The sequence below is a fragment of the Carcharhinus amblyrhynchos genome, chromosome 26 (assembly GCF_965287045.1).
Source record: "Carcharhinus amblyrhynchos chromosome 26, sCarAmb.v2.hapA, whole genome shotgun sequence".
Taxonomy (NCBI): Eukaryota; Metazoa; Chordata; class Chondrichthyes; order Carcharhiniformes; family Carcharhinidae; genus Carcharhinus; species Carcharhinus amblyrhynchos.
In genome coordinates this window covers 31,887,360-31,912,992 of record NC_137349.1, presented here as the reverse complement: position 1 = coordinate 31,912,992, position 25,633 = coordinate 31,887,360, and the positions used below count along the sequence as shown (strand labels likewise).

Here is a 25,633-nt window from a genome sequence, read left to right as displayed (position 1 = left end):
CAGAGAGTTGGTGAAGACTTGATGGGCAGAATGGCTTCCTTCTGCACTGTAGGGATTCTATGATTCACTCCTGACTGTCAGTCTTGGCAGGTATTGACTGCTATGTAAGATGCCACAGACTAACACAATCCTGTTTTCTGCCTGTGCTGAGATCCATGCGCAGGAATGGGAACTCTGATTGAAGGTTCACCTCCCTCGCTCTGTGATATGGACTTGAAAAGCCTGAAATGACAATGTGATCAGTTTTCAACTGAATATTATGACTATAATTTTGCCTGTTTGGATGCGAGAATTATAACACATTGGCCACTGATGAGTTTTCTAGCTCGTGGGAACACCAGCGAAAAGGGAGTGAAAAATAGTCTAAAAAGGCACTTAAACTAAAATCAGTACAAAATGCCTTTTGTCTTGTAGGTACTGCATTCCTAAGGCGGGATATAGGCAATAAAGTAATCAAAAGCCTGTAATTATACTAAGTCAGGTATGGGTTAGATTTATTTGCAAACATTCTAAAGGTAGCAAGACCTATGATTATCAAAAACCTGGCAGGAAACGTCTCATTAAGGGAATCTTGAAACTTCTTCTGGTTTCATGAGATTATCATTGTGATCAGGGGAGCGAGGACCCTTGAAACAGTGTGAAGATACATCTGCGTGATGATTACCAATCATGTGGAATGCTGAGCCTCTTTGGGGATCTTGTGACAGTCAAAAAGGGTATTTTGAAACATGGGAACATAGGATCAGGAGTAGGCCATTCATCCCACTGGGCCTGCTATTCCGTATGATCATGGCTGATTATCCACTTCATTGCCTTCCCACACTATCCCCATATCCTTTTACATCACTGGCATTTCGAAATCTGTCAATCTCTACTTTAAACACACTCAATGACTGAGTTTCTACAGCTCTCTGCGGTATAGAGTTCCAGACATTCGCAACCTTTGAGTAAAACAATTATAGAATCATATAATCGTCAGAAGGAGGTCATTTGGCCCATCAAGCCTGCACCGACAATAATTCCACCCAGGTACAGTCCTATCCCCGCAACCCCATATATTTATTCTCGTGATCCCCCTGACATTAAGGGGCAATCTAACATGGCCAATCAACGTAACCTGCACGTCTTTGGAGAATGGGAGGAAACTGAAGCATCCGGAGGAAACCCACGCAGACGCGGGGAGAATGTGCAAACTCCACACAGGCAGTCACCCAAGGCCGGAATTGAACCCAGGTCCCTGGCACTGTGAGGCAGCAGTGCTAACCACTGTGCCCTTGTGCTGCACATTTTCCTCATCTCAGCCCTAAGTGGCTTTCCTCTTACTTTGACATTGTATGCCCTGGTTCTGGACTCCCCAGCCAGGGGAAACATCTTAGTAGCATCGACCCTGTTTAAGCCTTCAATATTTTGTTGGTTTCAATGAGGTGGCCTCTCGTTCTTCAAAACTCTCCAGCATACAGGTCCAGATTCCCCAATCTCTCTTCATAGGACAATCCAGCCTTCCCAGGAACAAATCTGATGTGCTCCCTCAATGACAATAATGTCCTTCCTAAGGTAAGGGGACCAAAACTGTGCACAGTACTCCAAGTACAGTCTAACCAAGGTTCTGTACAATTGAAGGAAGACTTTATACTCCAGTACTTAAACCCTCTTGCAATAAAGTCTAACATATCATTAGCCTTTCTAATTGCCTGCTGCACCTGCAAGTTAGCTGACAGGGACTTACTGACATCCAGGTCTCTCTGTATATTTACACTTCCTAATCTCTTACACCTAAAAAATACTCTGCACACCTGTTCCTGCTACCAAAGTGGATTACCTCACATTTTTCCACATTATCTTCCATCTGCTACGTTCTTGCTCACTCACTAAATCTGTTCAAATTCTCCTGAAACCATTTTGCACCTTCCTCGCAATACACATTCTCATCTAACTTTGTATCATCCACAAATTCGGAAATATTCCATTTGGTCCCCACGTTCAAATCATTGATATATATTGTGAACAGCTGCACCCCAAGTACTGACCCTCATGGTAACTCCACTAGTCACAGCCTGCCAATGTGAATATGACCCATTTATTCCTATTCTGTGTTTTCCATCTGTTAGCCAATCCTCAATCTATCCATATGACCTACTGTCCCATGTGCTTTAATTTTGCTAACCAACTTGTGGGGGACTTTACCAAAAGTATCCTGAAAATCCAAGAACGTGACATTCACTGACTCCCCCATATCAATTCTGTTAGTAACATCCTCAAAAAATTCCAACTGGTTCATCAGATATAATTTCTCATTTCTTAAATCCACATTGACTATCCCAAATCAAATGTCCATTTAAAGTTTAAAGTTTTATTATTGTCACAAGTAGGCTTATATTAACACTGCAATGAAGTTACGATGAAATTCTCCTAGTCACCACACTCAGGGTCTGTTTGGGTACACTGAGGGAGAAGTTAGCATGGCTAATGCACCGAACCAGGAGGAAATTGGAGCACCCGGAGGAAACCCACGCAGACATGGAGAGAATGTGCAGATTCCACACCGACAGTGATCCAAGCCGGGAACTGAACCTGGGTCCCTGACACTGTGAGGTAGCAGTGCTAACCATTGTGCCACCATGTTACCCCATCTTTTATCTTTTATAATAAATTCTACCATTTTCTTGACTACTAAGGTAAGGGTAACAGTTTTGTAGTTCCCTATTCTGGCTTTCCCTCCCTTCATAAGTAGTGGAGTGACATTTGCTACCTTCCAGTCTGCAGGAACAATCCTAGAATCTATAGAAACAATTCATAGGGACTCTCCATAAGTGATAACCAGGCACAGAGCTGACCATGCAGAGAGAAATCAATCTCCAATAACACCGAACGTAGTACAGAAGGGTATAAGGATGTATATCTTTCTTAGTTCCCCAGAAGTACAGCTGGACACTGGTCAATATGTCAGAAGTTACATCTTTTCCCCTGGATGTTTAATCAGAGCTCAAGATGTGAACAGGGACCATTTCACCAATGTTGCCATTGCCCAACATGTCTGGGGCCCCACTATGTTTTGAAATTATTCTGGAAGGGGCAAAATCATTGAATTATAGAATCCTACAGTGCAGAAGGAGGCCATTCAGGCCCATTTAGTCTACACTGACCACAATCCCACCCAGACCGTCATGTCTATAGAAAGTTAGACCATTTGGGGCAGTGGTTACTTTGATTCCAGCCTTGGGTGACTGTCTGTGTGGAGTTTGCATGTTCTCCTGTGTCTGCGTGAGTTTCCTGCGGGTGCTCTGGTTTCCTCCCACACTCCAAAGATGTGTGGGTTAGATTGAGTACAGTTTCCAGGAAGAGGGAAGGAGTTTTTGCCTCTGGAATGGAGTTTATGGCAGTGACATCAGCCTCAATCTTCCCCATGTTTAGTTTGAGGAAATTTCTACCCATCGAGGATTGGATGTTGGATAAGCAACCTGATATTTTAGAAAGAGTGGACGAGTCAAGAGAGGTGGGGGTGAGGTAGAAACGAGTGTTATCAGTGTGCATGTCAAAACTGACCCTGTCCTTTCAGATGACGTGGATGTGCTGGTGTTGGACTGGGGTAAACACAGTAAAAAGTCTGACAACACCAGGTTTTAGTCCAACCGATTTATACTGACTATTTAGGCAGCGGGAGTTTTTCCACAAACCCCAAGAGGCCAGCAGCGAACACAATGAGACAGCCGATGAACCAGAACAGCCAACAGAGAGATCCACAGTGCAACATCCTAAGAGGAAGGAATCCAATTGGACTCCTCCGGAAGGCTGCTGCCCTCGACTGGACTTGTATGTCCAAACCATCAGGAGGTGCGTTAACACCAGATTCATCAGCCGCACTCACAAGACAGCCCCGAACATCACCCAAGCACAATGCAATGCCATCCACGCTCTCAAGACCAACCGCAACATTGTCATCAAACCAGCAGACAAAGGAGGGGCCATCGTCATACTGAACAGAACGGATTACTGTAAAGAAGTGTACCGACAACTAAACAATGAGGAACACTACAGACAGTTACCCGCAGATCCGACCAAAGAACACACTCGTCAACTCAACACTCTGATCAAGACCTTTGATCCGGACCTTCAGAGCACCCTCCGTGCTCTCATTCCACGTACTCCCCGCATTGGGGGTCTCTACTGCCTCCCAAAGATACACAAGGCAAACACACCTGGCCGTCCCATCGTATCGGGCAATGGGACTCTGTGTGAGAACCTCTCCGGCTACGTCGAGGGCATCCTGAAACCCATTGTACAAAGATCCCCCAGCTTTTGTCGCGACACTACAGACTTCCTACAGAAACTCAGCACACATGGAGCAGTTGAACCAGGGACACTCCTCGTCACAATGGATGTCTCGGCGCTCTACACCAACATCCCCCACAACGATGGCATTGCTGCGACTGCCTCAGTACTCAATGCTGACAACTGCCAGTTTCTAGATGCAATTTTACAACTCATCCACTTTATCCTGGACCACAATGTCTTCACCTTCAACAACCAGTTTTTCATCCAGACACATGGAACAGCCATGGGGACCAAATTTGCACCTCAATATGCCAACATCTTCATGCACAGGTTCGAACAAGACTTCTTCACTGCACAGAATCTTCAATAAATCGGTTGGACTAAAACCTGGTGTTGTCAGACTTTTTACTACTTTCAGATGACGACACTGAGGGGCAGGATGTAAGTGAGACACAGGAAAGTGGTTCAAAGATAAATCTCTGCAGGATACTAGCTGGGAGTAGGAAGTAAACGCATCAGTTCATTCACAACTAGCTAGATAAGACTCAAGGGCAGTCCTATTCAATTGGACATTGGGTAAAGAGGCACTGGAAGATGATTGGTTGTCCACCATGTCAAGGCTGCCGATAGGTTGAGAAGGACAAGGAGTGATCGTTTTACATGTTACATTTTGCCTTTATCTTAAAGTCCTCCTTCTATTCTCACACATCTATCTGTATTACATAAATTAATTAATAGATTATTGTGTTGCCCTATGGGGTGAATATTACTTAACAGATTGTTTGCATTAATGTTCTGCAGCCCTTCCATTAATCTGGCAAAAAATATTGATTTTTAAAAAATTTTCTAGGGCTATATTGATTTAATTTTTAAGCTAACAATTGTTTAAGCCTAACTTTTCATTAACAGAAGTTTAATTAGCTCTTTCCCTGCTGGCTATAGTGGATTTCTTTTTTTAATTACTTTACATCAAGTAAAGTAGCAGGTACATGAATTATTGAGCAATGGAACCAGTTTATTTTCCTTTCAATCTCTTCCTCGCCTGAATGCACTGACTCATATTGCAGTAAGATCTCTGGGATGACATTAGACCAGCCAGCCCTTTGAATCTGTAACACCATTCAATTAGAGCATCTTAACGCCATCTACTGCCTTCACCTCAGTTGTTTTCGAAGTTGTTAGGCCTCCAACCCTCCCCCCTCATGCCCCTTCCAGCCCTCACGGCCCGTCATATCTTCCATACTGCCTCGATAATTACTCACCCTTTATCCAGAGTGGGCAGATGTCAGGAGTCACGTGAAGATGAAAAAATAAACTTCTAATAATCTAATACAGTTTACATATCCTTGATAGTGAAAAATAACACTGATTCATAAAATCAATTCAAAGCTTCTAAATCCTCCTAAAACATTGATGTCTTAAAAAAAAACGCAAACTTCACTTCAAGCCTGACAACAAAGACAGTTTCTTCATTAATAGCTCTTTAAATTATTATTCAAACTGTGAACTCAGAACCCCTTGCAATTGTAGCTTTTGAAAGTCAGCCAAGCATTCACAATGACACAATAAAGTTGGGGAAAGGTCAACAAAGAACTCCATTAAAACTGCATGCCCACAGATGCTACTTTTGTCCACACCTATAGCTATCTTTGAAAGAAGTCCAGCAGTGATTTTTTTTTAAAGTCCCGCTGACAGATGCAGGCTGTTTCTTTATTAAAGGGCAGGACATTTCAAAGAAGCTTCAGGTCCTGACTGTCATCCCTATCTTATCCACCCTTCCAGGGCATTAAACATCCACGCCGTCAATTCTTGATTCTCACACTGCGAGTTAAGGCAACAGCGAAAATGGGGTCTGCTGGAACTAAGCACCAGGTTCAAATAGCCCTGCTGAGTTTCGGTTTCCCTCCTGTGTGCATCATCCCCCAGATTGTATCTGTTAGGAATGGGAGCATCTGGCTTTCGTCCCCCCATTATTAAATATGGAAGATCTGGCCCGAGGTTCTAGTACAATGTTGTTGACTGGAGGTGCTATTTCTCTTTCCCTCTGTACAGCTATTGCCCGAAATACTGACTGTTTCCAACAGTTTGTAAAAACCTGCCTCGAAATGAGGAATTAAAATTGGAAATGGTTTTATTTAAAGAAACTCTACTCTAATAAATTGAAAGTAAAAATCAAAAACAAGTCCCAATTTTTATCAACAGTGAAATAGGGTGACAAGCACTGAAGAATAAATCCAATTATTTTTAGATACCATTTAAAATATTATTTTATATATGTATGAAACTTCCAAATGAATTGTTTTTTTAACTGCACAGTGCAGAAATTCATAAAAATACATAAATATTCATTAAATTTCTCCTTCAACTTAATCTCCTGGGTTGGCACAAGTTAGTATTACACACACCTGTCATGTCTCACTTATATTGCATCAGGGTTTCTCACACTTTGTAAAAGATTAGTCTGCTTCCACGGGAACATTAAATTCGAGAATCAATATCTTTTCCCAAAGGTAGGGGAGTCTAAAGCTAAGATTCTAAGGCATAGATTTAAGGTGAGAGAGGAGAGATATAAAAGGGTCCAGAGGGACAATTTTTTCCACACAGTGGGTGGTGAGTGTTTGAAACAAGCTGCCAGAGGTAGTAGTAGAGGCGGTTATAATGTTGTCTTTTAAAAAGCATTTCAACAGTTACACGGGTATAGAGGGATATGGGCCAAATGTGGGTAATTGGGACTAGCTGAGGGGTTAAAAAAAGGGGGCAGTATGGACAATTTGGGCTGAAAGACCTGTTTCTATGCAGTAAACTTCTATGACAATTCCAATGATCAAAAAAGTTGTTTCATTCACACTGGATTCATTTATCAGAAATTCATGAAAAGATAAATTTTCTATGTATTTTTTACAGTGTAATAAAAGCTTGTTCAAAACATTTTATTTGGGTGAAATTTGTATTTGGCAACATAAAGAGTGGCTTAGCCAGTAAATGGAACACTTTCTTTTAATAGAATCCCTACAGTGTAGGAGGAGGCCATTCAGCCCATCGAGCCTGCACTGACAACAATCCCACCGAGGCCCTATCCCCTGCTAATCCCCCTTGACACTACGGGGCAATTTAGCATGGCCAATCCTCCTAACCCGTACATCTTTAGGGCTGTGGAAGGAAACTGGAGCACCTGGAGGAAACCCAATGCAGACACAGGGAGAATGTGCAAACTTCACACAGTCACCCGAGGCCAGAATTGAATTCGGAATTTGGGGTGGCACAGTGGGACAGTGGTTAGCACTGCAGCCTCACAGGGATTTGGGTTCAATTCAAGCCTTGGGTGTAGAGTTTGCACATTCTCTCCATGTCTGTGTGGGTTTCCTCTGGGTGCTCCGGTTTCCTCCCACAGTTCAAATATGTGCGAGTTAGGTTGATTGGCCATGATAAACTGCCCCTTAATATCAGGGGGATTAGGAGGGTAAATATGTGGGGTGATGGAGATAAGACAGGACCTGGGTGGAATTGTTGATGTAGATTCGATAGGCCAAATGGCCTCCTTCTGCACTGTAGATTCTACAAATCCTGGTCCCTGGCACTGTGAGGCAACGCTACTAATCACTGTGCTACCATGTTGCCATCTTGTGTCTGTCTGCCCGGAACTTCAAAGGTCGACCCTGCCAATACAAGGGCAACAGTGCCTCCCCAGTTAACCAAACCCCAGGCTAGAGACCTACCCGCCTCAAAAAAAAATCTGGAATGAGGGATTTGCAGAGCTGTGGCAAATATATCTGTTTTATAAGCACGTCAGCAGTCCTGAACTTCAATATTTGGTGAGATGGCAGGTTGGCATTTTCTAAAGGTTGAGGTGAGCGAAATCCCCTTGCTTGGATTTCGTACCACGGGGCCATTTTTAGCAATGTGGTTTCCCCATTTTATGAACCAACACAGCTCGGACTCAAAACCCACTGTGATGTCAGGGGGGGGATGTGATTCAATTTAAAGTTGTGCCAATGTCCAGTGCAACCTCACCTTCGCAGTCGCCCAAGTGCGTTGTATTTCCATGTTCCACATCTTGTTCAAATGGAACACTGCAGGGTAAACAAAGAAGAGCATTGAACAGTTTATGTCCATTTGTGTAACAATAATCCAACCCCTCCTCTATTGACGTTTTGAAAATTAATTCCAATTTAGGTTGAAAACATGAAGGGAAAATATATGAAAGTTTACAATAATCCAGGCAATAATAAGTTTTGATAAAGAATATAATAAGTTTTGTGCTGCTTCCTCCTGATCCCAACTTGGCTCCCTGAACATCTTCTGGTACCTTGCCATTCTTCCAGCATTAACCTGGGAGCCAACAGTTGGGAATTTGGTCAATTATGGAGGAGGCATCACAGCCTGCTTGACCCTGCCCTAATTCAACATCAGTGTTAAGGCTCACTCACAAAGAGTGTCCATTTGACTGAGATATCAGTATACAGGAGTTGGGACATCTTGTTGAAGCTGTGTAAGACATTGGTAAGGCCACACTTGGAATACTGTGTACAGTTCTGGTCACCCTATTATAGAAAGGATATCATTAAACTAGAAAGAGTGCAGAAAAAATTTACTAGGATTCTACTGGGGCTTGATTGTTTGAGTTATAAGGAGAGGCTGGATAGACTAGGACTTTCTTCTCTGGACTATCAGAGGCTGAGGGGTGATCTTATAGAGGTCTATAAAATAATGAGGGGCACAGGTCAGCTAGATAGTCAATATCTTTTCCCAAATGTAGGGGAGGCTAAAACTAGAGGGCATAGGTTTAAGGTGAGAGGGACGAGATACAAAAGGGTCCATGTAATAATGTCACGGAGGCAAAAGTCCCATCACCAAGTTACTTTATTTACACCATACATCTGTACAAAGCCAGCTCTCCAGTTGCCCCTTGCAGAATGCAGACTGGGAGACCGACATACTTGCTTTAAATAGTGAGGATGAGGTTCCCTGATTTAACCATCAATTAGGACTCATCAGGTATTTATTTTCAATACCAACCAAATAAACTAACTCAAATTAACTTAGGGATTTGTTCATACTCTAGCAAGCCAACCTCATTAACCTGGCTGAAATCATCATGGTCCAGAGGGGCAATTATTTTACACAAGAGGGTGGTGAGTGTCTGGAACAAGCTGCCAGAGGTAGTAGTAAAGGCGGGTACAATTTTGTCTTTTAAGAAGCCTTTAGACAGTTACATGGGTAAGATGGGTATAGAGGGATATGGGCCAAACGCTGGCAATTGGAACTAGCTTAAGGGTTTAAAAAAAAGGGCAGCATGGACAAGTTGGGCTGAAGGGTCAGCTTCCATGCCGTAAACCTCTATGACTCTGGAGGAAAGAGAAGGAACCAGAGAAGATGGGGGTGGGGGTGGGGGTGGGGAGTGGTTGTGGGAGTGGGGGTGGGGGCAGTTCCTATTTCCAAATAAAAATGTGTGGCCAGATTTTACCTCCTGGGTCGCGTAGCGGGAGTTAGCAAATTACCCATGCTCACCTCAGGGAAATATGCCCTGAATGGTGTGGTTTTCTTCCGGGGGAGGATTTTTTTTTTGGCACAGAGGTTTGAGTGTGGAATGAAGTCAGGCCTGTTGCCCTTTGAACATGGATCAATGACAGCTAGGGGGGCTGCCGAGTGCTGGGGTGGGACACGTGGAAGGCCTGCCTCAGTTGTCTGGAACTTTGTACCACTTATTTTATAAAATGTCAGGGCCCTAAGCTCTTACTCCTCACACCCTCCATGCTCCACTCATTCACCGCACCCAGTCCTATGGAACCTCCATGTTTATTCACCCAGCATATGTTCTGTACAGATCCAGTGAATCTTATAGTAACAAAACAAACTTGCAACTATAGCCCGGTTAAAAACGTCAATCGACTAATTTTTTTAAAGGAACAGTAACAAGCTTGTGGAGAGCCCAGGCTTTCATAAAAACTTTGACTTTGTTGACACAGGCACACAGGAGGGAAAATATTGCCTGAATCACAGCTTTGCAAGCTTTTTCTTAGATCACTCAAAGGGTGGTGAATCTCTGGAATTCTCTGCCCATTGAAGTGGTGGAGGCTGCCTCGCTAAATATATTTAAGAAGCGGGTTGATAGGTTTTTGATAGGCAAGGGGATTAAGGGTTATGGGGAGAGGGTGGGAAGGTGGAACTGAGCCACTTCAGATCAGCCATGATCTTATTGAATGGCGGGGCAGGCTCGAAGGGCTAGATGGCCTACTCCTGCTCCTATTTCTTATGTTCTTATTATGTTCTTATGTTCTAGTTTTGTCAATGGCTCAATGTTTATTTGCAGAAGATAGAATCATAGAACGCTACAGTGCAGAAAGAGGCCCTTCGGCCCATCGAGTCTGCACCGAACACAATCCCACCCAGGCCCTGCTCCCATATCCCTACATATATTATACCCACTAATCCCTCTAACCTACGCTTCCCTGGACACTAAGGGGCAATTTCTTAGCGTGGCCAATCAACCTAACCCGCATATCTTTGGACTGTGGGAGGAAACTGGAGTACCCGGAGGAAACCCATGCAGACACGAGGAGAATGTGCAAACTCCACACAGACAGTGACCCGAGCCAGGAATCAAACCCAGGACCAAGAGCAATCAAGCGCTTTTCGTTTCTATTATTGATATTTTGGAGATTTGGTTGATCGAAACTTTTATGTAGTTGCAGTAACAGCAGTTGTTCTGAACAAAATTATGAAGGAGTGTTTGTTTTTAAGCAGTTCCACACACTTGGATTCATTGGATTTCTCCAAATCTGAGATAAAAATAGAAATGAGGAAAATACTCAGGAGGAAATACTGTGGAGAGAAGAACGGCGTTAACAAAGATTCTGCCTGATGACCTTTCACCAGAACTGGGCAATATCTGATAGGCGATAAGCTTTAAGTAAGTGGAAGAAGGGTTGGGGGGAAGGGGAGAGAATAAAAGGAATGGTCTGTGATTGAGTGAAAGGTGGAATGGTGGTACAGTGGTTAGCACTGCTGCCTCACTGCACCAGGGATCCAGGTTTGACTCCCGGCTTGGGCCACTGTCTGTGCGGAGTGTGCACGTTCTCCCAGTGTCTGCGTGGGTTTCCCCTGGGTGCTCCGATTTCCTCCCACATGTGAAAGACGTGCTGGTTAGGTGCATTGGCCATGCTAGATTCTCCCTCAGTGTACCCGAACAGGCGCCGGAGTACTGTCACACAATGGTGTACAAATATTTATCAGAGCCATGTGAAAATAATTTCTCCGCTATAAGAGCAAAGGCTGTTTTAAAAGAGGGTGGAGGGAGAAACGGCGCTAATATTTCAGATTAATGTCTTTTCATCAGCACTGAGAAAAGGTAAGAGATGTCCACCAGAAACCTCCGACCTTGTCCGCAGCTGGGATTCTCCAACTAGGGGGTTTTCACAGTAACCTCATTGCAGTGTTAATGTAAGCCTACTTGTGGCACTAATAAATAAACTAAATTTTAGGCAGAACAGATTAAATGACTAAAGAGCTCAAGGTACAAGGTCAAAGGGACCGGTAATGAGACTGGTAAAGAAACAAGGGAAGTGCCCAGAGGAGGTGTGAACGCAGAATTATGACCAGTTGCTATTTGAAAGCAAAAGTAAAGAGAAAAACAGAAGGGGCAGACCCAAACCAGCGAAGATAAAGGAAAATGGCAGCAGAGATTGCAAACTGAATTTGCGGAACTCACTGTTGAATCTGGAAGATTGTAAAATGACAAATTGAAAGATGGGGATGGGGGGATTTCCTGTCCATGTTTCCGGTGGGCAGGAAAGCCGGAGGGGGTGGGGAATTCAACAGGGGTCCCCAAACGGTGGGATTCCCTGTTGAGTTTGTCCCTGTTCAGCCACCAATGTTTTGCGGGGGTGTTTCTGCTTTCACATTTATATTTTTCAGATTGGGGCACCTTTTGGGTACTGTTATGTACACCCCCGTTTTTTATTAGCTTGGGTGCGGTTCTGCAGCTTCAAGGACCAATAACCGTGAGCGGCGAGTAGGGTATGCTAAATTCAAAGTTTCTCTTTCCTTTGCCCCTTTTTAGTTTTTCTTCCTTTTTTATTTGCTTTTGGACTGCAGCTGTTCCACAATCTTACCACTCACACCTCCTCCAGGCATATCTTTTGCTTCTTTACTTGCTTCATTCCTACTGCCTTTACACCACCAACTCTTCTGTTATTTAATCTCTCCCGGTCTTTTGCCCTCTTTTAAAACCTATTATGGCGGGATTCTGCAATTTTGTCCAATTCTACCTGCCGCCAGCGAGAATGGCCAATTTGGCGCCCAGCCAAGACTCCATTCACTGCAGCGGCACCGGAGAATCCCAACTGCGGACAAGGTCGGAGGTTTCTGGTGTATATCTCTTTCCTTTTCTCAGTGCTGATGAAAGGCCATTAATCTGAAACATTAGCGCAGTTTCTCCCTCCACCCATTTTTAAACAGCCTTTGCTCTTATAGCAGATAAATTATTTTCACACGGATCTGGTAAGTATTTGTACAACATTATGTGACAATACTGTGCCTTTAAGAAATTTATTTTAGTCATGTTTGTTGTGTAGGATCTGTTTTAGTTATTATCAATTCTGGTTTGTCTGTGACTGGCATATTGTATTATTACTGCAGCAGCATAATTGATCTTAATTACCACAATGTTAGTTTCAATCTGGACTAATGTAGTATCATTTTTGAGATCTCCCTGGAGTTTTGCAGAATAGGGCTTGGTTGGGTTGATTTACAGGAGGATCACATGACTGGGTGGAGCTAGGCTTACACTTAGAATTTAAGCTTAGTTGCTGTTTAGATGCTGCTTTAATTTGAGAGAGGGCAGTGCCTCTCTTTTCCCCACTCTGAAGTCAGGAGACTGGGAACTGCCATAGACCAGGTTTACCTCTTTGAAGTTCTGTTGTTTTAGGATATATCCTTCTTGGGAAACAGTTCTCTGTCCAGAAGTGTTAAAAGACTGGAAATCTAGCACCATGTGAGCACACTTGTTTCAGTGCTATCTCATTTTGAAGAAGGGTGTATGCCTGTGGGGATATTGCATTAAATTGGAACAACAGCGATAGCTAGCTGTTAAGAATTATACTTTGTCATGTTTAAGTAATCTGATTGGTAAAAGTTATGCTAATTCTTTTTGTTATATTCTAACCGTGCTCTTAAATAAAGTTTGTTTTGATAAAGGCTTCCTAGTGGGTCAATTATATCATACCTGGAGCAAAATCCCCTATGATAATCCCAAATCAAATGCAAAAGTTGGGGTCCAGGCTAACTTCATAATATACCTTAGAGTTTCTGATCTGGTCCCCAACAATTATCCCACTGCTGTATGAGTTATGCTCTTGTGTCAATGAGTGAGGTTACTTCACTCATGGAGTAACATTCACATTTTTGTATAACTTCTGGCAGAAAGGAAGTAAAACTTGTATCAGCAAATGCAAGGTGACTAATGAATCATCTATAAGTGAGTATCAGCTCATTATAATGTCATGCTGGAATCCGTCACCAACTACCAGCACTCTGTACTCACAGGTTCTCAAGACTCCCAGGTGACAATTACCTCTTTATTTTGTGTAATTTGGAACTGAGTTGGCAGTAAATGCATTAGCGTTAAGCCTAAACAGAACCATTCTGACTCAAGCCTTGAAACATTTCCTTTGAGAACTGGTGAAATTCCCGGTTTCAGCACCATCAGACAAACACACAGGCGAGATTCTCTGGCCTCCCAGCTGCGTGTTAGAAATAGAAAGAAGGTGCAGGATGAGGCCATTCGGCCCTTCAAGGCTACACCACCACTCTACGTGATCATGCACTTTCAGCATCCCACTCCCACTTTCTCTCTGTATCCCTTGATCCCTTTAGCAGGTAGGAGGTGACGGGATTCTCTAGATCCTGCTGCTGTCAATGGGATTTCCCACTGACATCACACCACGCCGACCGGGAAACTCACTGCTGGCAGGACCGGAGAATCCCGTAGGTGTGAACGGCCAGAGAATTCCGGACACAAATTAGAAGCAGAAGTAAGCTGTTCAGTTCCTTAAGCCTGCCCCCGCCATTCAGCAAGATCTGACTGTGACCTCAATGTCACTTTCCTACCTACCCTTACATGCCCTTTGACCCTCTTATCGGTCAAGAAACAGTCTCCCTATGTCGTAAAAATATTCAATGACTTTGCTGCTATGGTTCTCTGGGGAAGTTTCAAAGACTCAAAACTCTCTGAGAGAAACAATTTCTCCTCATCTTGGTTTCCAACTTTGTACGTTCCAAACAGCCGAGCGTAGAACTGACAAACTCTGCACTCCTGGGAAATAATGCCACCAGTAAGAAGCAGATTTTCAACAATTATTCAGAAGCAAATTTAAACATTTAAACACTGTGAGAATTTAAATGAGGCTGGGTGAGGAGGAATTGTGGCTGAAAGTTTAGTGTGTACTTGCTGATTAAAAATTAATTACAAACATTTGTAACTTTAAATATGTAATCGCAACATAAAGCAAATGGTAAAATAACTGTCTCTGAATATCAGATTTCTGATACCCAGTTTTTATTTTAGAAGTTTCCAAATAAGCCACTCAAAAACTTCATTTTCCGGTCCAGAATTGGAAGGTGAAAATCCTACTTTGATGTTTTATTATTATCACAATTAGGCTTACATTAACACTGCAATGAAGTTACTGTGAAAATTCCCTACTTGCCACACTCTGGTGCCTGTTCGGGTACACTGAGGGAGAATTTAGCATGGCCAGTGCGTCTAACCAGCACGTCTTCTGGACTGCGGGAGGAAACTGGGGCACCCAGAGGAAACCCATGCCGACATGGGGAGAACATGCAGACTCTGCACAGTCACCCGAGGCTGGAATCAAACCCGGGTCCCTGGTGCTGTGAGGCAGCAGTGCTAACCACTGTGCCACCCTTAAGATAAAGACTAAGATGCTGCATTGATGTGTTGTGCATTTTGGGCAGATTTGTAAATCTTTTGTCTCCAGCAACATCAGAATGTACAATACCTTGTGGCAAAAAGTGATCAAGAAATACTATAAGCGGTGTGATTGATTAATATAGGATGTGTCTCCTCCAACAGCGAGTCCTTCTCATTTTGAAATAGAGCTTAGGCCATAAGAGTTTAATTTGGTTCTACCTGGTTCCTGGTTCCAAATACGTGCACACTCCATCGCCAACCCAGCCACAGTACGGGTCACGAGTGCCAATGCAGTTCCTTTAGAAACAATATTTGAAAAATGCATTAATTCTTAGGCAAAAATAAAACACTTACATTTATATAGCACCTTGCATGACCTCCAGACACCGCAAAGCACTTTGCAGCTCAGTGGTGAAATGTATTTTGTGGGTTGGTTGTGGCGGTAATCTTCTTTCTGTTTTTTTTGTTAGTGTGGTGATTATCCCTTTAAGGGTAACACAGCTGAGTAGAGGTCACTGGGCTTGGGTGACCAAACTGGACTCAGAGTGGGGAATCACCCCAGGGAGAGGAGCTCTCCTAGATTGGAGCTATTTGGAGCTAGCTGCATCTCTTCTGATCTGCTAGCTGATTTCTACAAGATCACTAAACTGTTCACTAGGGAAGTCTCTGAAAGGGCATCATTACACTTGGACAAAATTTGTTTTTGCAAATGGTGACTTGCTCAGGTTTGCATCACTCAAGTAGCATTCTTTATATGGGCGACATGGTGGCACAGTGGTTAACATTGCTGCCTCACAGCACCAGCGATCCGGGTTCAATTCCAGGTTCAGGTGACTGTGTGTATGGTATCTGCATGTTCTCCCTGTGTCTGCGTGGGTTTTCTCCAGATGCTCTGGTTTCCTCCCACAGTCCAAAGATGTGCGAGTTTGGTTGACTGGCCATGCTAAATTGCCTCTTAGTATCCCAAGGTGTGCAGATTAGGGGGTTAGTGGCATAAATATGTGGGGTTACGGGGATAGGGTCTGGTTTAGATGCTTTATTGGAGAGAGTTGGTATGAATTTGATGGGCCAAATGCCTGTTTCTGCACTGTAGAATTCTATGATATCTAAGTATTGGTATTTGATAGTAGAAAAATTTGCAGCCAAAGTTAAACCTGACCTTACCCTGTGTCCAAACATGAATTTCTACCAAGATTATCCTCTCTAACCCAAGGGATGCCAAGGCTGATTGTAAATACAGAAGTAGAGATGAATTAACCGAGCACAGACCAAGGAGCAAACATAGCACTTATATGGCTGGTATGATTCATGGACAAGAACATGTAATGACAGTATCACAGATTATAAGTGCAATGGCTTTTAAATCTTTCAATTGAGTTTAAAAAGCCTTTTTCAAAACGAAAATATAGACAGAACCCAGCACTTTTCTCTTTGTTCAAACCTTTTAGACTCTTGGCTACAAAGAATTATTAAAATACAAAAGACTGCCCCAGGAATCATAGAATCTTAACAGTGCAGAAGAAGGCCGTTCGGCCCATCAAGCTTGCACCGACAACAATCCTACCCAGGTTTATCTGCCTAATCCCACCTGCTAATCACCCTGATATTAGGGGACAATTTACCATGGCCAATCAATCTAACCCACGCATCTTTGGCGTGTGGGAGGAAGCTGGAGCATTGGGAGGAAAGCCATGCGCACACGGGGAGAACATGCAAACTCTGTACAGGCAGTCACCCAAAGCCAGGAATTGAATCTGGCTCCCTGGTGCTGTGAGGCAGCAGTGCCAACCACTGTGCCACCGTACTGCCTAAATTGTGCAGTACTGGGGAGCTAAGACACACTTCCAGACAAAGTACCTGAGACAATTAACCCTTCCATAAATTGTTAAATGACAAGTAAGGATAAAATGATTGGTTTTTGACAGTAGGAGACAAAGCTGATCAAATAGTAAAGGGATGGATTCCTTCTGTTCCTTTCGGGGATTGGCTATATGATGTATGAAACCCAGTAGATTTGGATTGGGTAATGGAGCTGTGAGGACAGTGAGATATCATGTAACGTTGCCTTAAGGATCAGGGAGCGATTATGCAGAACTATATCACAGGAGGAAGGATGAGCAGGGTGGCATTCATGGTTGAGTTGGCTCCTAGGTGAACTGTGGGAGAAAATTAAATAGTTGGTGTAGAGTCGTGGATAGATTGTACAGAGTCTGAGGAAGGAGATTAAATGGGTGAGGTGGAGTCTATATCAGGGTAGATGTACAGGCTATGGTAGCAGTGGGTTCGACAGACCATGTAATTGTTTCTTGTTCTGAGTGTCTCTGCGATCTTTCACACCAATGATTACACGCCAATGATTACACACCAATGATTATAAATTCCAACCAGGTTCTGAGACACTCATATGATATTGATTTATTCATTCCTTTGAATCAATCTTTACTTTTGGTTCTGAACATTATAGTTCCTCTCCTGTCTCCACGCTGCGTTCCTCCGGCTGAGACAGTGGGGAACAGGCATATTTTCCATTTGTTTCATTAGGTGATTGAGAAGGCTGAGGCCTGAAGAAATTCTTGACTAATTCACTGACTGCTTTCCCAGCTTGACGCATTGGCTGACGCTATGAAATTGTTTGTGGCTAATTGCTCAGCCAGTACTCAGTGTGTACGCTCAGCCAATGCTTGGAAGCTGACAGCTCCAACCCAAAAATTCGAGACTCGAGACGCAGCAATGTTTTCTTGATGCTGTTACAGTTTCGTTTCGCTTCAGTTGATAGGATACGCACCATCTTGTGCCAACATAGAACAGTTCCCTGGCAACCAACGTCGCGCACAAGGCTCACCCTTAATTATGAATTCAATTATCAGGATTCCATTCGGAGACTGATCCTGAAGAGGAGATTGGTAGAAGAAAACTTGCATTTTTGTAAAGCTTCTCCCAATTGGAGGATGTCAACTTTCAGCTGAAGTACATCTGAAGTGTAGTCACCATCATCATGTGGGAATTGTAGCAACCAATAGGGTAGTTAGGGCATTATAATTGGCATGGGCTTTAAGGGCAGAAGGGCCTGTTCCTGTACTGTGCTTTTCTCTGTTCTTCAATAGGAACAGGTGGGAAATGTCCCACAAACTGCAATGTGATAATAGGCAGATCATCAGCTTTAGAGACATTGGTTAGAATCTTACAGTGCAGAAGGAGGCCATTTCATTCTGCCAATGTTGTAATTGTATCCACCTCTACCACCTTGGGCATTCCACTGGCCAAAGTCATGTGACAAAACCTCCAGGAATACATTTAATTGGCATTGGCAACACCTCAAAATTTAAAAGTGTGATCTTGGTCCTGGGGCTCTGACAAGTCATAGAATTGTAGAATCAATGAATCCTGCAGGGCAGAAGGAGGCCATTTGGCCCATCGAATCTGCATCGACCACAATCCTGCCCAGGTCGTTTCCCCATAACCCCATGCATTTGCCCTGGCTAGTCCCCCTGACACTAAGGGGCAATTTAGCGTGGCCAATCCACCTAACCCGCACACCTTTGGACTGAGAGAGGAAACCAGAGCACCCAGAGGAAACCCATGCAGACACGGGTAGAATATGCAAACTCCACACAGTCACCCAAGCCAGGAATCGAACCTGGGTCCCTGGCACTGTGAGACAGCAGTTCTAACCACTGTGCGACCGTGCCACCCATTGGTTGGTAAAGATTACCAAAGGGCATTCCCATCTCGTTCTTCAAAATAATGCCAAGAGATCTATTCTGTCTCCACGAGAGGGTATTCGATACCTCAACTCAACAACATAATTGAGTGATAGTTCTTCACATAGTGCAGTACACCTTCAGTACTGAATTGGAGCATCAGCCTAAGTTTCCTACCGAGGGGAAGGGGCTTAAACCCAACACTTTCTGTCTCAGTGTTAAGCGTACTACCAACTGAGCAATGGCTGCCAGTAAGCACTTGACACAGAGTTCACAGATTCCCTACAGAGGTCATTTGGCCCATCAAGTCTGCATCCAACTCTCCCACAGAACATCTTTCCCAGACCCCTTCCCCCAGATTATCCCTGTAACCCCACACATTTCTCCAGGCTAATCCACCCAACCTAATCATCTTGGGGCACTTCAGGGGCAGTTTAGCATGGTCAATCCACCTAACCTGCACAAGAACATAAGAACATAAGAAATAGGAGCAGGAGTAGGCCATCTAGCCCTTCGAGCCTGCCCCGCCATTCAATAAGATCATGGCTGATCTGTCGTGGCTCAGTTCCACATTCCCACCCTCTCCCCATAACCCTTAATCCCCTCTCTTATCAAAAACCCATCAACCCGCTTCTTAAAAATATTTAGCGAGGCAGCCTCCACCACTTCAACGGGCAGGGAATTCCAGAGATTCACCACCCTTTGAGTGAAGAAGTTCTCTTCAACTGAGGGAGGAAACTGGAGCACCTGGAGGAAACCCGCGCAGACATGGGGAGTATGTGCAAACTGCACAATGAGGAAAGGCTTTACAGGTTAAGCTTGTATCGGCTGAAGTTTAGCAGAGTAACAGGTGATTTCATTCAATCATACTGGATCCCGAGGATGGACAAGGAGAGGATGTTTCCTCTTGTGGGAGGACCTAGAACTAGGAGCCACTCTTTAAAAATAATGGGTAGAATTTTCTATTTTCCTTCCAAAACGTCAACTCCGATGGGAAAAGCCGTGTGTTGCCTATCAGTCGTGCTGCTGGCTTTTCCCGCCAAATGTTTAAACACTTCGAAAAACAAATCCAGGAGGTGGGTCTCATGATGTCACGCTGGCAAGGTGGGTTCAGAATGAGCTGTGCCCCACTGGCAACATCGGCTATCCAAAGATTGGGGCCTCCTCACCATGGGATCACCTGCCACCCCCCCCCCAAAAATGGGCACAGGGACCCCCCGGCACTCCCCGAATGACCCTCCCATCTGCCCCTCCCTCCCCATACACTGCCCCTCCCCTAGCATTGTCAGGGGCATGACCCTCTCCTCCTGGGGGGGGGAGGGGGGGGTGCTGTACATACCTGCCCGTCCCCTGGCGGGCATCTATTCCCCTTTTTAAAAGCTGTTGTAAAACCCGCCCAATGTGATGTTGCACTGCAGGCTAGAGGGGGTCGCAGGGGGAATGTATGGGGGAGGGGGTTGGCAAGGAGGGATGCGGGACTTCCTTACATGGAGGGGTGTTGCAGCAGGATGGCCCGCTAATCATATTAAAATGCATTTAAATGAGCTTCCAGTCATCATAAGGCGGGAACCCCGTTATAGCACCGGCGGGGGTGGGAGGGGAGCGGGGACAAGTGAGGCAAATCCCATTGGTGTCAAAGCTATTTTGGGACTCCCCCTCAATTCTCTTCCTCCTTCGCCATTCCTGCTTCCCCAGGATAGAGGGTGGAAAATCCCACCCCCCCACCCCGATCCCACCAAGGAGTTGTCCATTTAAGGCACGGATGAGGTGAAATCTTTTGCACTCAGAGGGTGGTGAGCCTTTGGAACGTTCTTCCTGGTGGAAGCAGAGTCTTTGAATATGTTGAAGGGAGAGTTGGATAGACTCCTGGTAAGCAAGAGGGGAATGACGGGTTGTCGCGAGCAGAGGAATGCGGATACTGCAGATCAGCCATGGTCTTATTAAATGGTGGAGGAGGCTCGACGGGCCGAATGGCCTACTCTGCTCCTTGTTCCTACGTCAGACTTTACTTATCTAATGATCTTTATTTAATCTTGGTGCCAGAATATGATTTGAGACTCTGTTCTTGGAGGTGAAAGGATGACACTGGCGGTTTGTTCTAATCCGTATTAACTTCAAGAGCTGAATCTTCCCATCTCGCCCACCACGGGAATCATAGCGGACGGGACATGGACCATGTAATAGCCCGTTGACCACGGGCAGGATTTTCCGGTCTCAAGGCAAGTGCGGCCGCAAATTCCCACCCAAACTCTTTCAATAGCTTGACATGTGGTCTGGATAAAGCACACTGTTCCCAGTGGATCAAATTTAATTGCTGTTCTGTTAATTTCCTCAGATCTTGAGCATTATTTCAGCAGTTTGGCAGGAAACTAACTTTGTTAAGGCTCCTGCTTCTCTCATTTTAATTAAATACCGATCAGATCTCTCGTAACCCCTTCTCAAAGTGCTTTCAGTTCGAAGCAGCACAGACTCATTTCGCTTTGACTGGCCTCCAAAACCTCCTCCAGGCAGATCCAACTTCAAGCCAATTTTGATTTGAGCCTGTTTTGCCTTCCCTCCCAGCCTAAGTCTCGCAGTGTAAAAAAACAGGCATGAGAAAAGTGTCAAACTTCAATCAGCAGAGTAACAAAGCAGTAAATTCTAACCAAGGGTTAGACAAAGCCCTGTAAAAGAATGAAACTTTTGCTTTGAAATTCTGTAGCTTTAACATATTGCTGTACAAGTTTGAACACTATGTGGGGAGGGGGGGTGGGATTTGCATTTTCATGAGGGCAAGAATAGCAATGTGTCAAAAAAGTTCGGTGGGAAAAGCCATCAATGCAGTCTACGGGCTACATCCAACTTTTTCTCCCTGAGTTGACACATTGTCAAACAGAGAAAATTCCACTCTATATTGAAAGCTCCAAAGCAAGCCTTCGAACCTTGGCTCCAAATGCATAGGACTGGGTAGTCAGAACCTGAAAAATGGTAAGTCTTAAAAAACTTTATTTATTAATGGAGGCTTCCATTAGCACTGCAATGAATTTACTGTGAAAATCCCCCCGCCGCCACACTCTTGCACCTGTTCGGGTACACAGAGGGAGAATTTAACATGCTCAGTGCAGCTAACTAGCACATCTTTTGGACTGTGGGAGGAAACCGGAGCACTCGGAGGAAACCCACGCAAACACGGGGAGAACATGCAAACTCTGCACAGACAGTGACCCAAGCCGGGAATTGAACCCAGCTCCCTGGCGCTGTGAGGTAGCAGTGTCAACCACTGGGCCACTGTGCTGCCCTGAGGTGACTGGATATGTGAAATCTTTATTCTTCACAAAGAGAAGCTAACACTAGATGCCAAGGGCCAACTGAAAATCAATTACATGTCCTGGTTGGTCCACTGGTTCAATGGTTTATAAAGGTGGGCGGCACGGTAGCGCAGTGGTTAGCACTCACAGCGCCAGGGACGTGGGTTTGATTCCACCCTTGGGTCACTTTCTGTGTGGAGTTCACACATTCTCCTCGTATCTGCATGGGTTTCCACCGGGTGCTCCAGTTTGCTCCCACAGTCCAAAGGTGTGCAGGTTAGGTAGATTGACCATGCTAAATTGTCCCTTAGTGTCCCAAGATGTGTAGGTTAGATGATTAGCCATGGTAAGTGTGTGGGGGTGCAGGGTTAGGTTGGGGAAATGGGCCTGGGTGAGATACTGTGTTAGACATTTGATGCAGACTCAAAGGGCAGAATGGCTTCTTCTGCTGTGTAGGGATTCTATGATTCTATTCTACTTAGGATCCAAAAAGTATGACAAAAGCAAAATACTGTGGATGCTGGAATCTGAAATAAAAACAGAAAATGCTAGAAAATCTCAGCAGGTCTGACAGTATCAGTGGGGCTCCTCTGACGAAGGGTCATCTAGACTCGAAAGATTGGCTCCATTCTCTTCCCACAGTGTTGTCAGACCTGCTGACATTTTCCACAATTTTCTGTTTTTGTTCCAAAAAGTAAGAGCAGCCTGAACAGGATACAGAAGTCTGAAGAGGCAGTCACAGTTTGAGAAGTCTCTGTGAGATAAATCCAGTCCGGGTTTTTGCTTTGCTGTCCATAGCTGAATCAGGGAAGTAAAGGTTGTTAAGCTGCAATAATTACTGCCTAGATGACAAAGTCATATTTTATCCTTCCTTAATAAATCTTTCCACTTGGCTACAATTTCACGGTCTTGCTGTTGAGACATTTATTATGCCCAAAATTCCCTATGCAGGGATGTGGAAAAAGTTTCCTAGGATTTAGCTTGCGGCACGGTGGTTAGCACTGATGCCTCTCAGTGCCAGGGACCTGGGTTCAATTCCTGGCTTGGGTCACTGCCTGTATGGCGTTTGCACGTTCTCTCCGTGTCAGCGTGGGTTTCCTCCGGGTGCTCCGGTTTCCTCCCACAATCTGAAAGACATGCTAGTTAGGTGCATTGGCCATGCTAAATTTTCCCTCAGTGGACCCGAACAGGTGCCGGAGTTGTGGCGACTATGGACTTTTCGCTGTAACTACACTGCAGTAAGCCTACTTGTGACACTAATAAATTAATATAAACATGACATCTGTTGGGAGAGTGTGGATTTTGACAAGGATAGGATCAGGCTTGTAGTCAAGCTTGCCATTGTAAACAGTCTATTAAAACACAATGCCAAGGCACATGAAGAAAAGCTGCCTGAGTGAGATGATCTACATCTCAGCTGTGTTTACTGACGCAGACTGAAAGATCACACATTAATATCGTGTCTTTTCACAGTTTGGATGTCTCAAAGTGCTTTATGGCCACTTAATTTGTTTTTTTGGAAGGGTAGTCACCATTGTTATGTAGGCAAACACAACTGCTAAATGCTCCCATCAGCGCTCAAAAAACAGCAAATAAAATTAATAAACAAATCTTTGATTTTTTTTGCATTTTGGTTGAGAGGTTCATAGAGTCCTTACAATGTAGAACAGGCCATTCGGCCCATCAAAACTGCACTGATTCTCTGATAGAGTATCACATAGAGGCCCTTTCCTCCACCCTATCCCTATAATCCATCTAACCTACACATCTTGGGACACTAAGGGGCAATTTAGCATGGCCAATCCATCTAACCCACACATCTTTGGATTGTGGGAGGAAACCCACGCAGGCATGAGGAAAATGTGTGGAGAAGACACACACTCCACAGACAGTCACCCAAGGCCGGAATTGAACTCAGATCCCTGGAGTTGTAAGGCAGCAGTGCTAACCATCGTGCCACCTTGCCACTCCCTGTGCCATGAGAGGAGTATTGACTGGGACAATTGCAAGAAACTGTTTCTCTTCAAATAACACCATAGGACCTTTTACAGTCATCTGAACAGATACCAGGGGCGTTAGTTTAGCGTCTCATCTAAAAGATAACACCACAAACAGTGCTGCACACCCTCAGCACGGCAAGGCAGTGTCAGGCTAGATTGCATGCTGAAATCTTCAATCACATTTGAAGCCAGCCGGGGAAATACTTCTTGTTGAAATTTAAATTCCAGTACTTTGCACAGATCGATGGGTTGGACTCACTTCATGCAGACAGCATGTTGCCGACAGTGAGCAAATGCTACTCGCACGACACAAGAGGAAAATGCGACCAATAGCGTTCCGCTGATCTTATCGAGCTCCATTCCCACAATCCTCCTGTTCTCCTGTCCCTCGCTGTCACACCTGGAATGAAGAGTAGTAGGCCATCTGTTACTTTATGCGATTCTGAAACAGCATTTTTAGAATAGAATGCAATAGAAACCCTACAGTGCAGAAGAAGGCCATTCAGTCCGTCGGGTCTGCACTGACAACAATCCCACCCAGGCCCTATCCCTGCAACTCCACGCATTTACCCTCCTGGGGCAGCACGGTGGCACAGCGGTTAGCACTGCTGTCTCACAGCGCCAGGGACCCGGCTTGGGTCACTATCTGTGTGGAGTTTGCACGTTTTTTCCGTGTCTGCGTGGATTTCCTTCAGGTGCTCCAGTTTCCTCCCACAGTCAGAAAGACGTGTTGGTTAGGTGCACTGGCCATGCTAAATTCTTCCTTGGTGTACCCGAACATGCGCCTGAGTGTGGCGACTTGGAGATTTTCACAATAACTTCATTGCAGTGTTAATGTAAACCTACTTGTGACACTAATAAACAAACTTTAAAACTTTAATCCCCCTGACAATAAGGAGCAATTTATCATGGCATATCAACCTAACCCACACACCTCTGCAGTGTGGGAGGAAACTGGAGCACCCGGAGGAAACCCACGCAAACTTGGGAAGAACATGCAGAGTCCACACAGACAGTGACCCAAGCCAGGAATGGAACCCGGGTCCTTGGCGCTGTGAGGCAGCAGTGCTAATCACTGTGCCAACGTGCTGCTCACAATTCCAACTTTTGTGACAGCATAATTAAAAAGAAGTAAATTGCTCTTCAATAATGCTACATTTCTTCTGTCAGGGCAATTTCAAAGTGGGTCATGCACAATAAATTACTATTCAAGTACAGACAGGATAACTCTGCAAAAGGATGGCACCAACATATAGCAAGGCACCAAAAAAATACAGTTGGGTGAATGAGCAAATAATTTATTTTTGGTTAATAATGCTGGTAAATAACCTTTCAATATTTATTCATAGAACAGAATAAGTTAAGACTTTTTTTGCCCTCCCCTCTGGTTTGGTCTCCTTCTGAAGATACTAATTCTTGTGGGGTACCATTTTAAAAGTGTGT

General features: G+C 44.4%; 1 protein-coding gene across 1 annotated transcript in view; it reads right to left on the bottom strand.

Annotated features, from left to right (window-relative positions):
• Window positions 1–25,633, bottom strand: part of sema6bb (sema domain, transmembrane domain (TM), and cytoplasmic domain, (semaphorin) 6Bb) — a 588,988-nt gene that overhangs the window by 4,758 nt on the left and 558,597 nt on the right. Inside the window, exons 15-17 of the mRNA XM_080212572.1 lie at window positions 24,450–24,590; window positions 15,422–15,499; window positions 8,284–8,342 (exon numbers count right to left, since the gene is read on the bottom strand). Of these exons, the coding sequence (XP_080068698.1) occupies window positions 8,284–8,342; window positions 15,422–15,499; window positions 24,450–24,590 (278 nt within the window). The remainder of the gene's footprint in view (window positions 1–8,283; window positions 8,343–15,421; window positions 15,500–24,449; window positions 24,591–25,633) is intronic.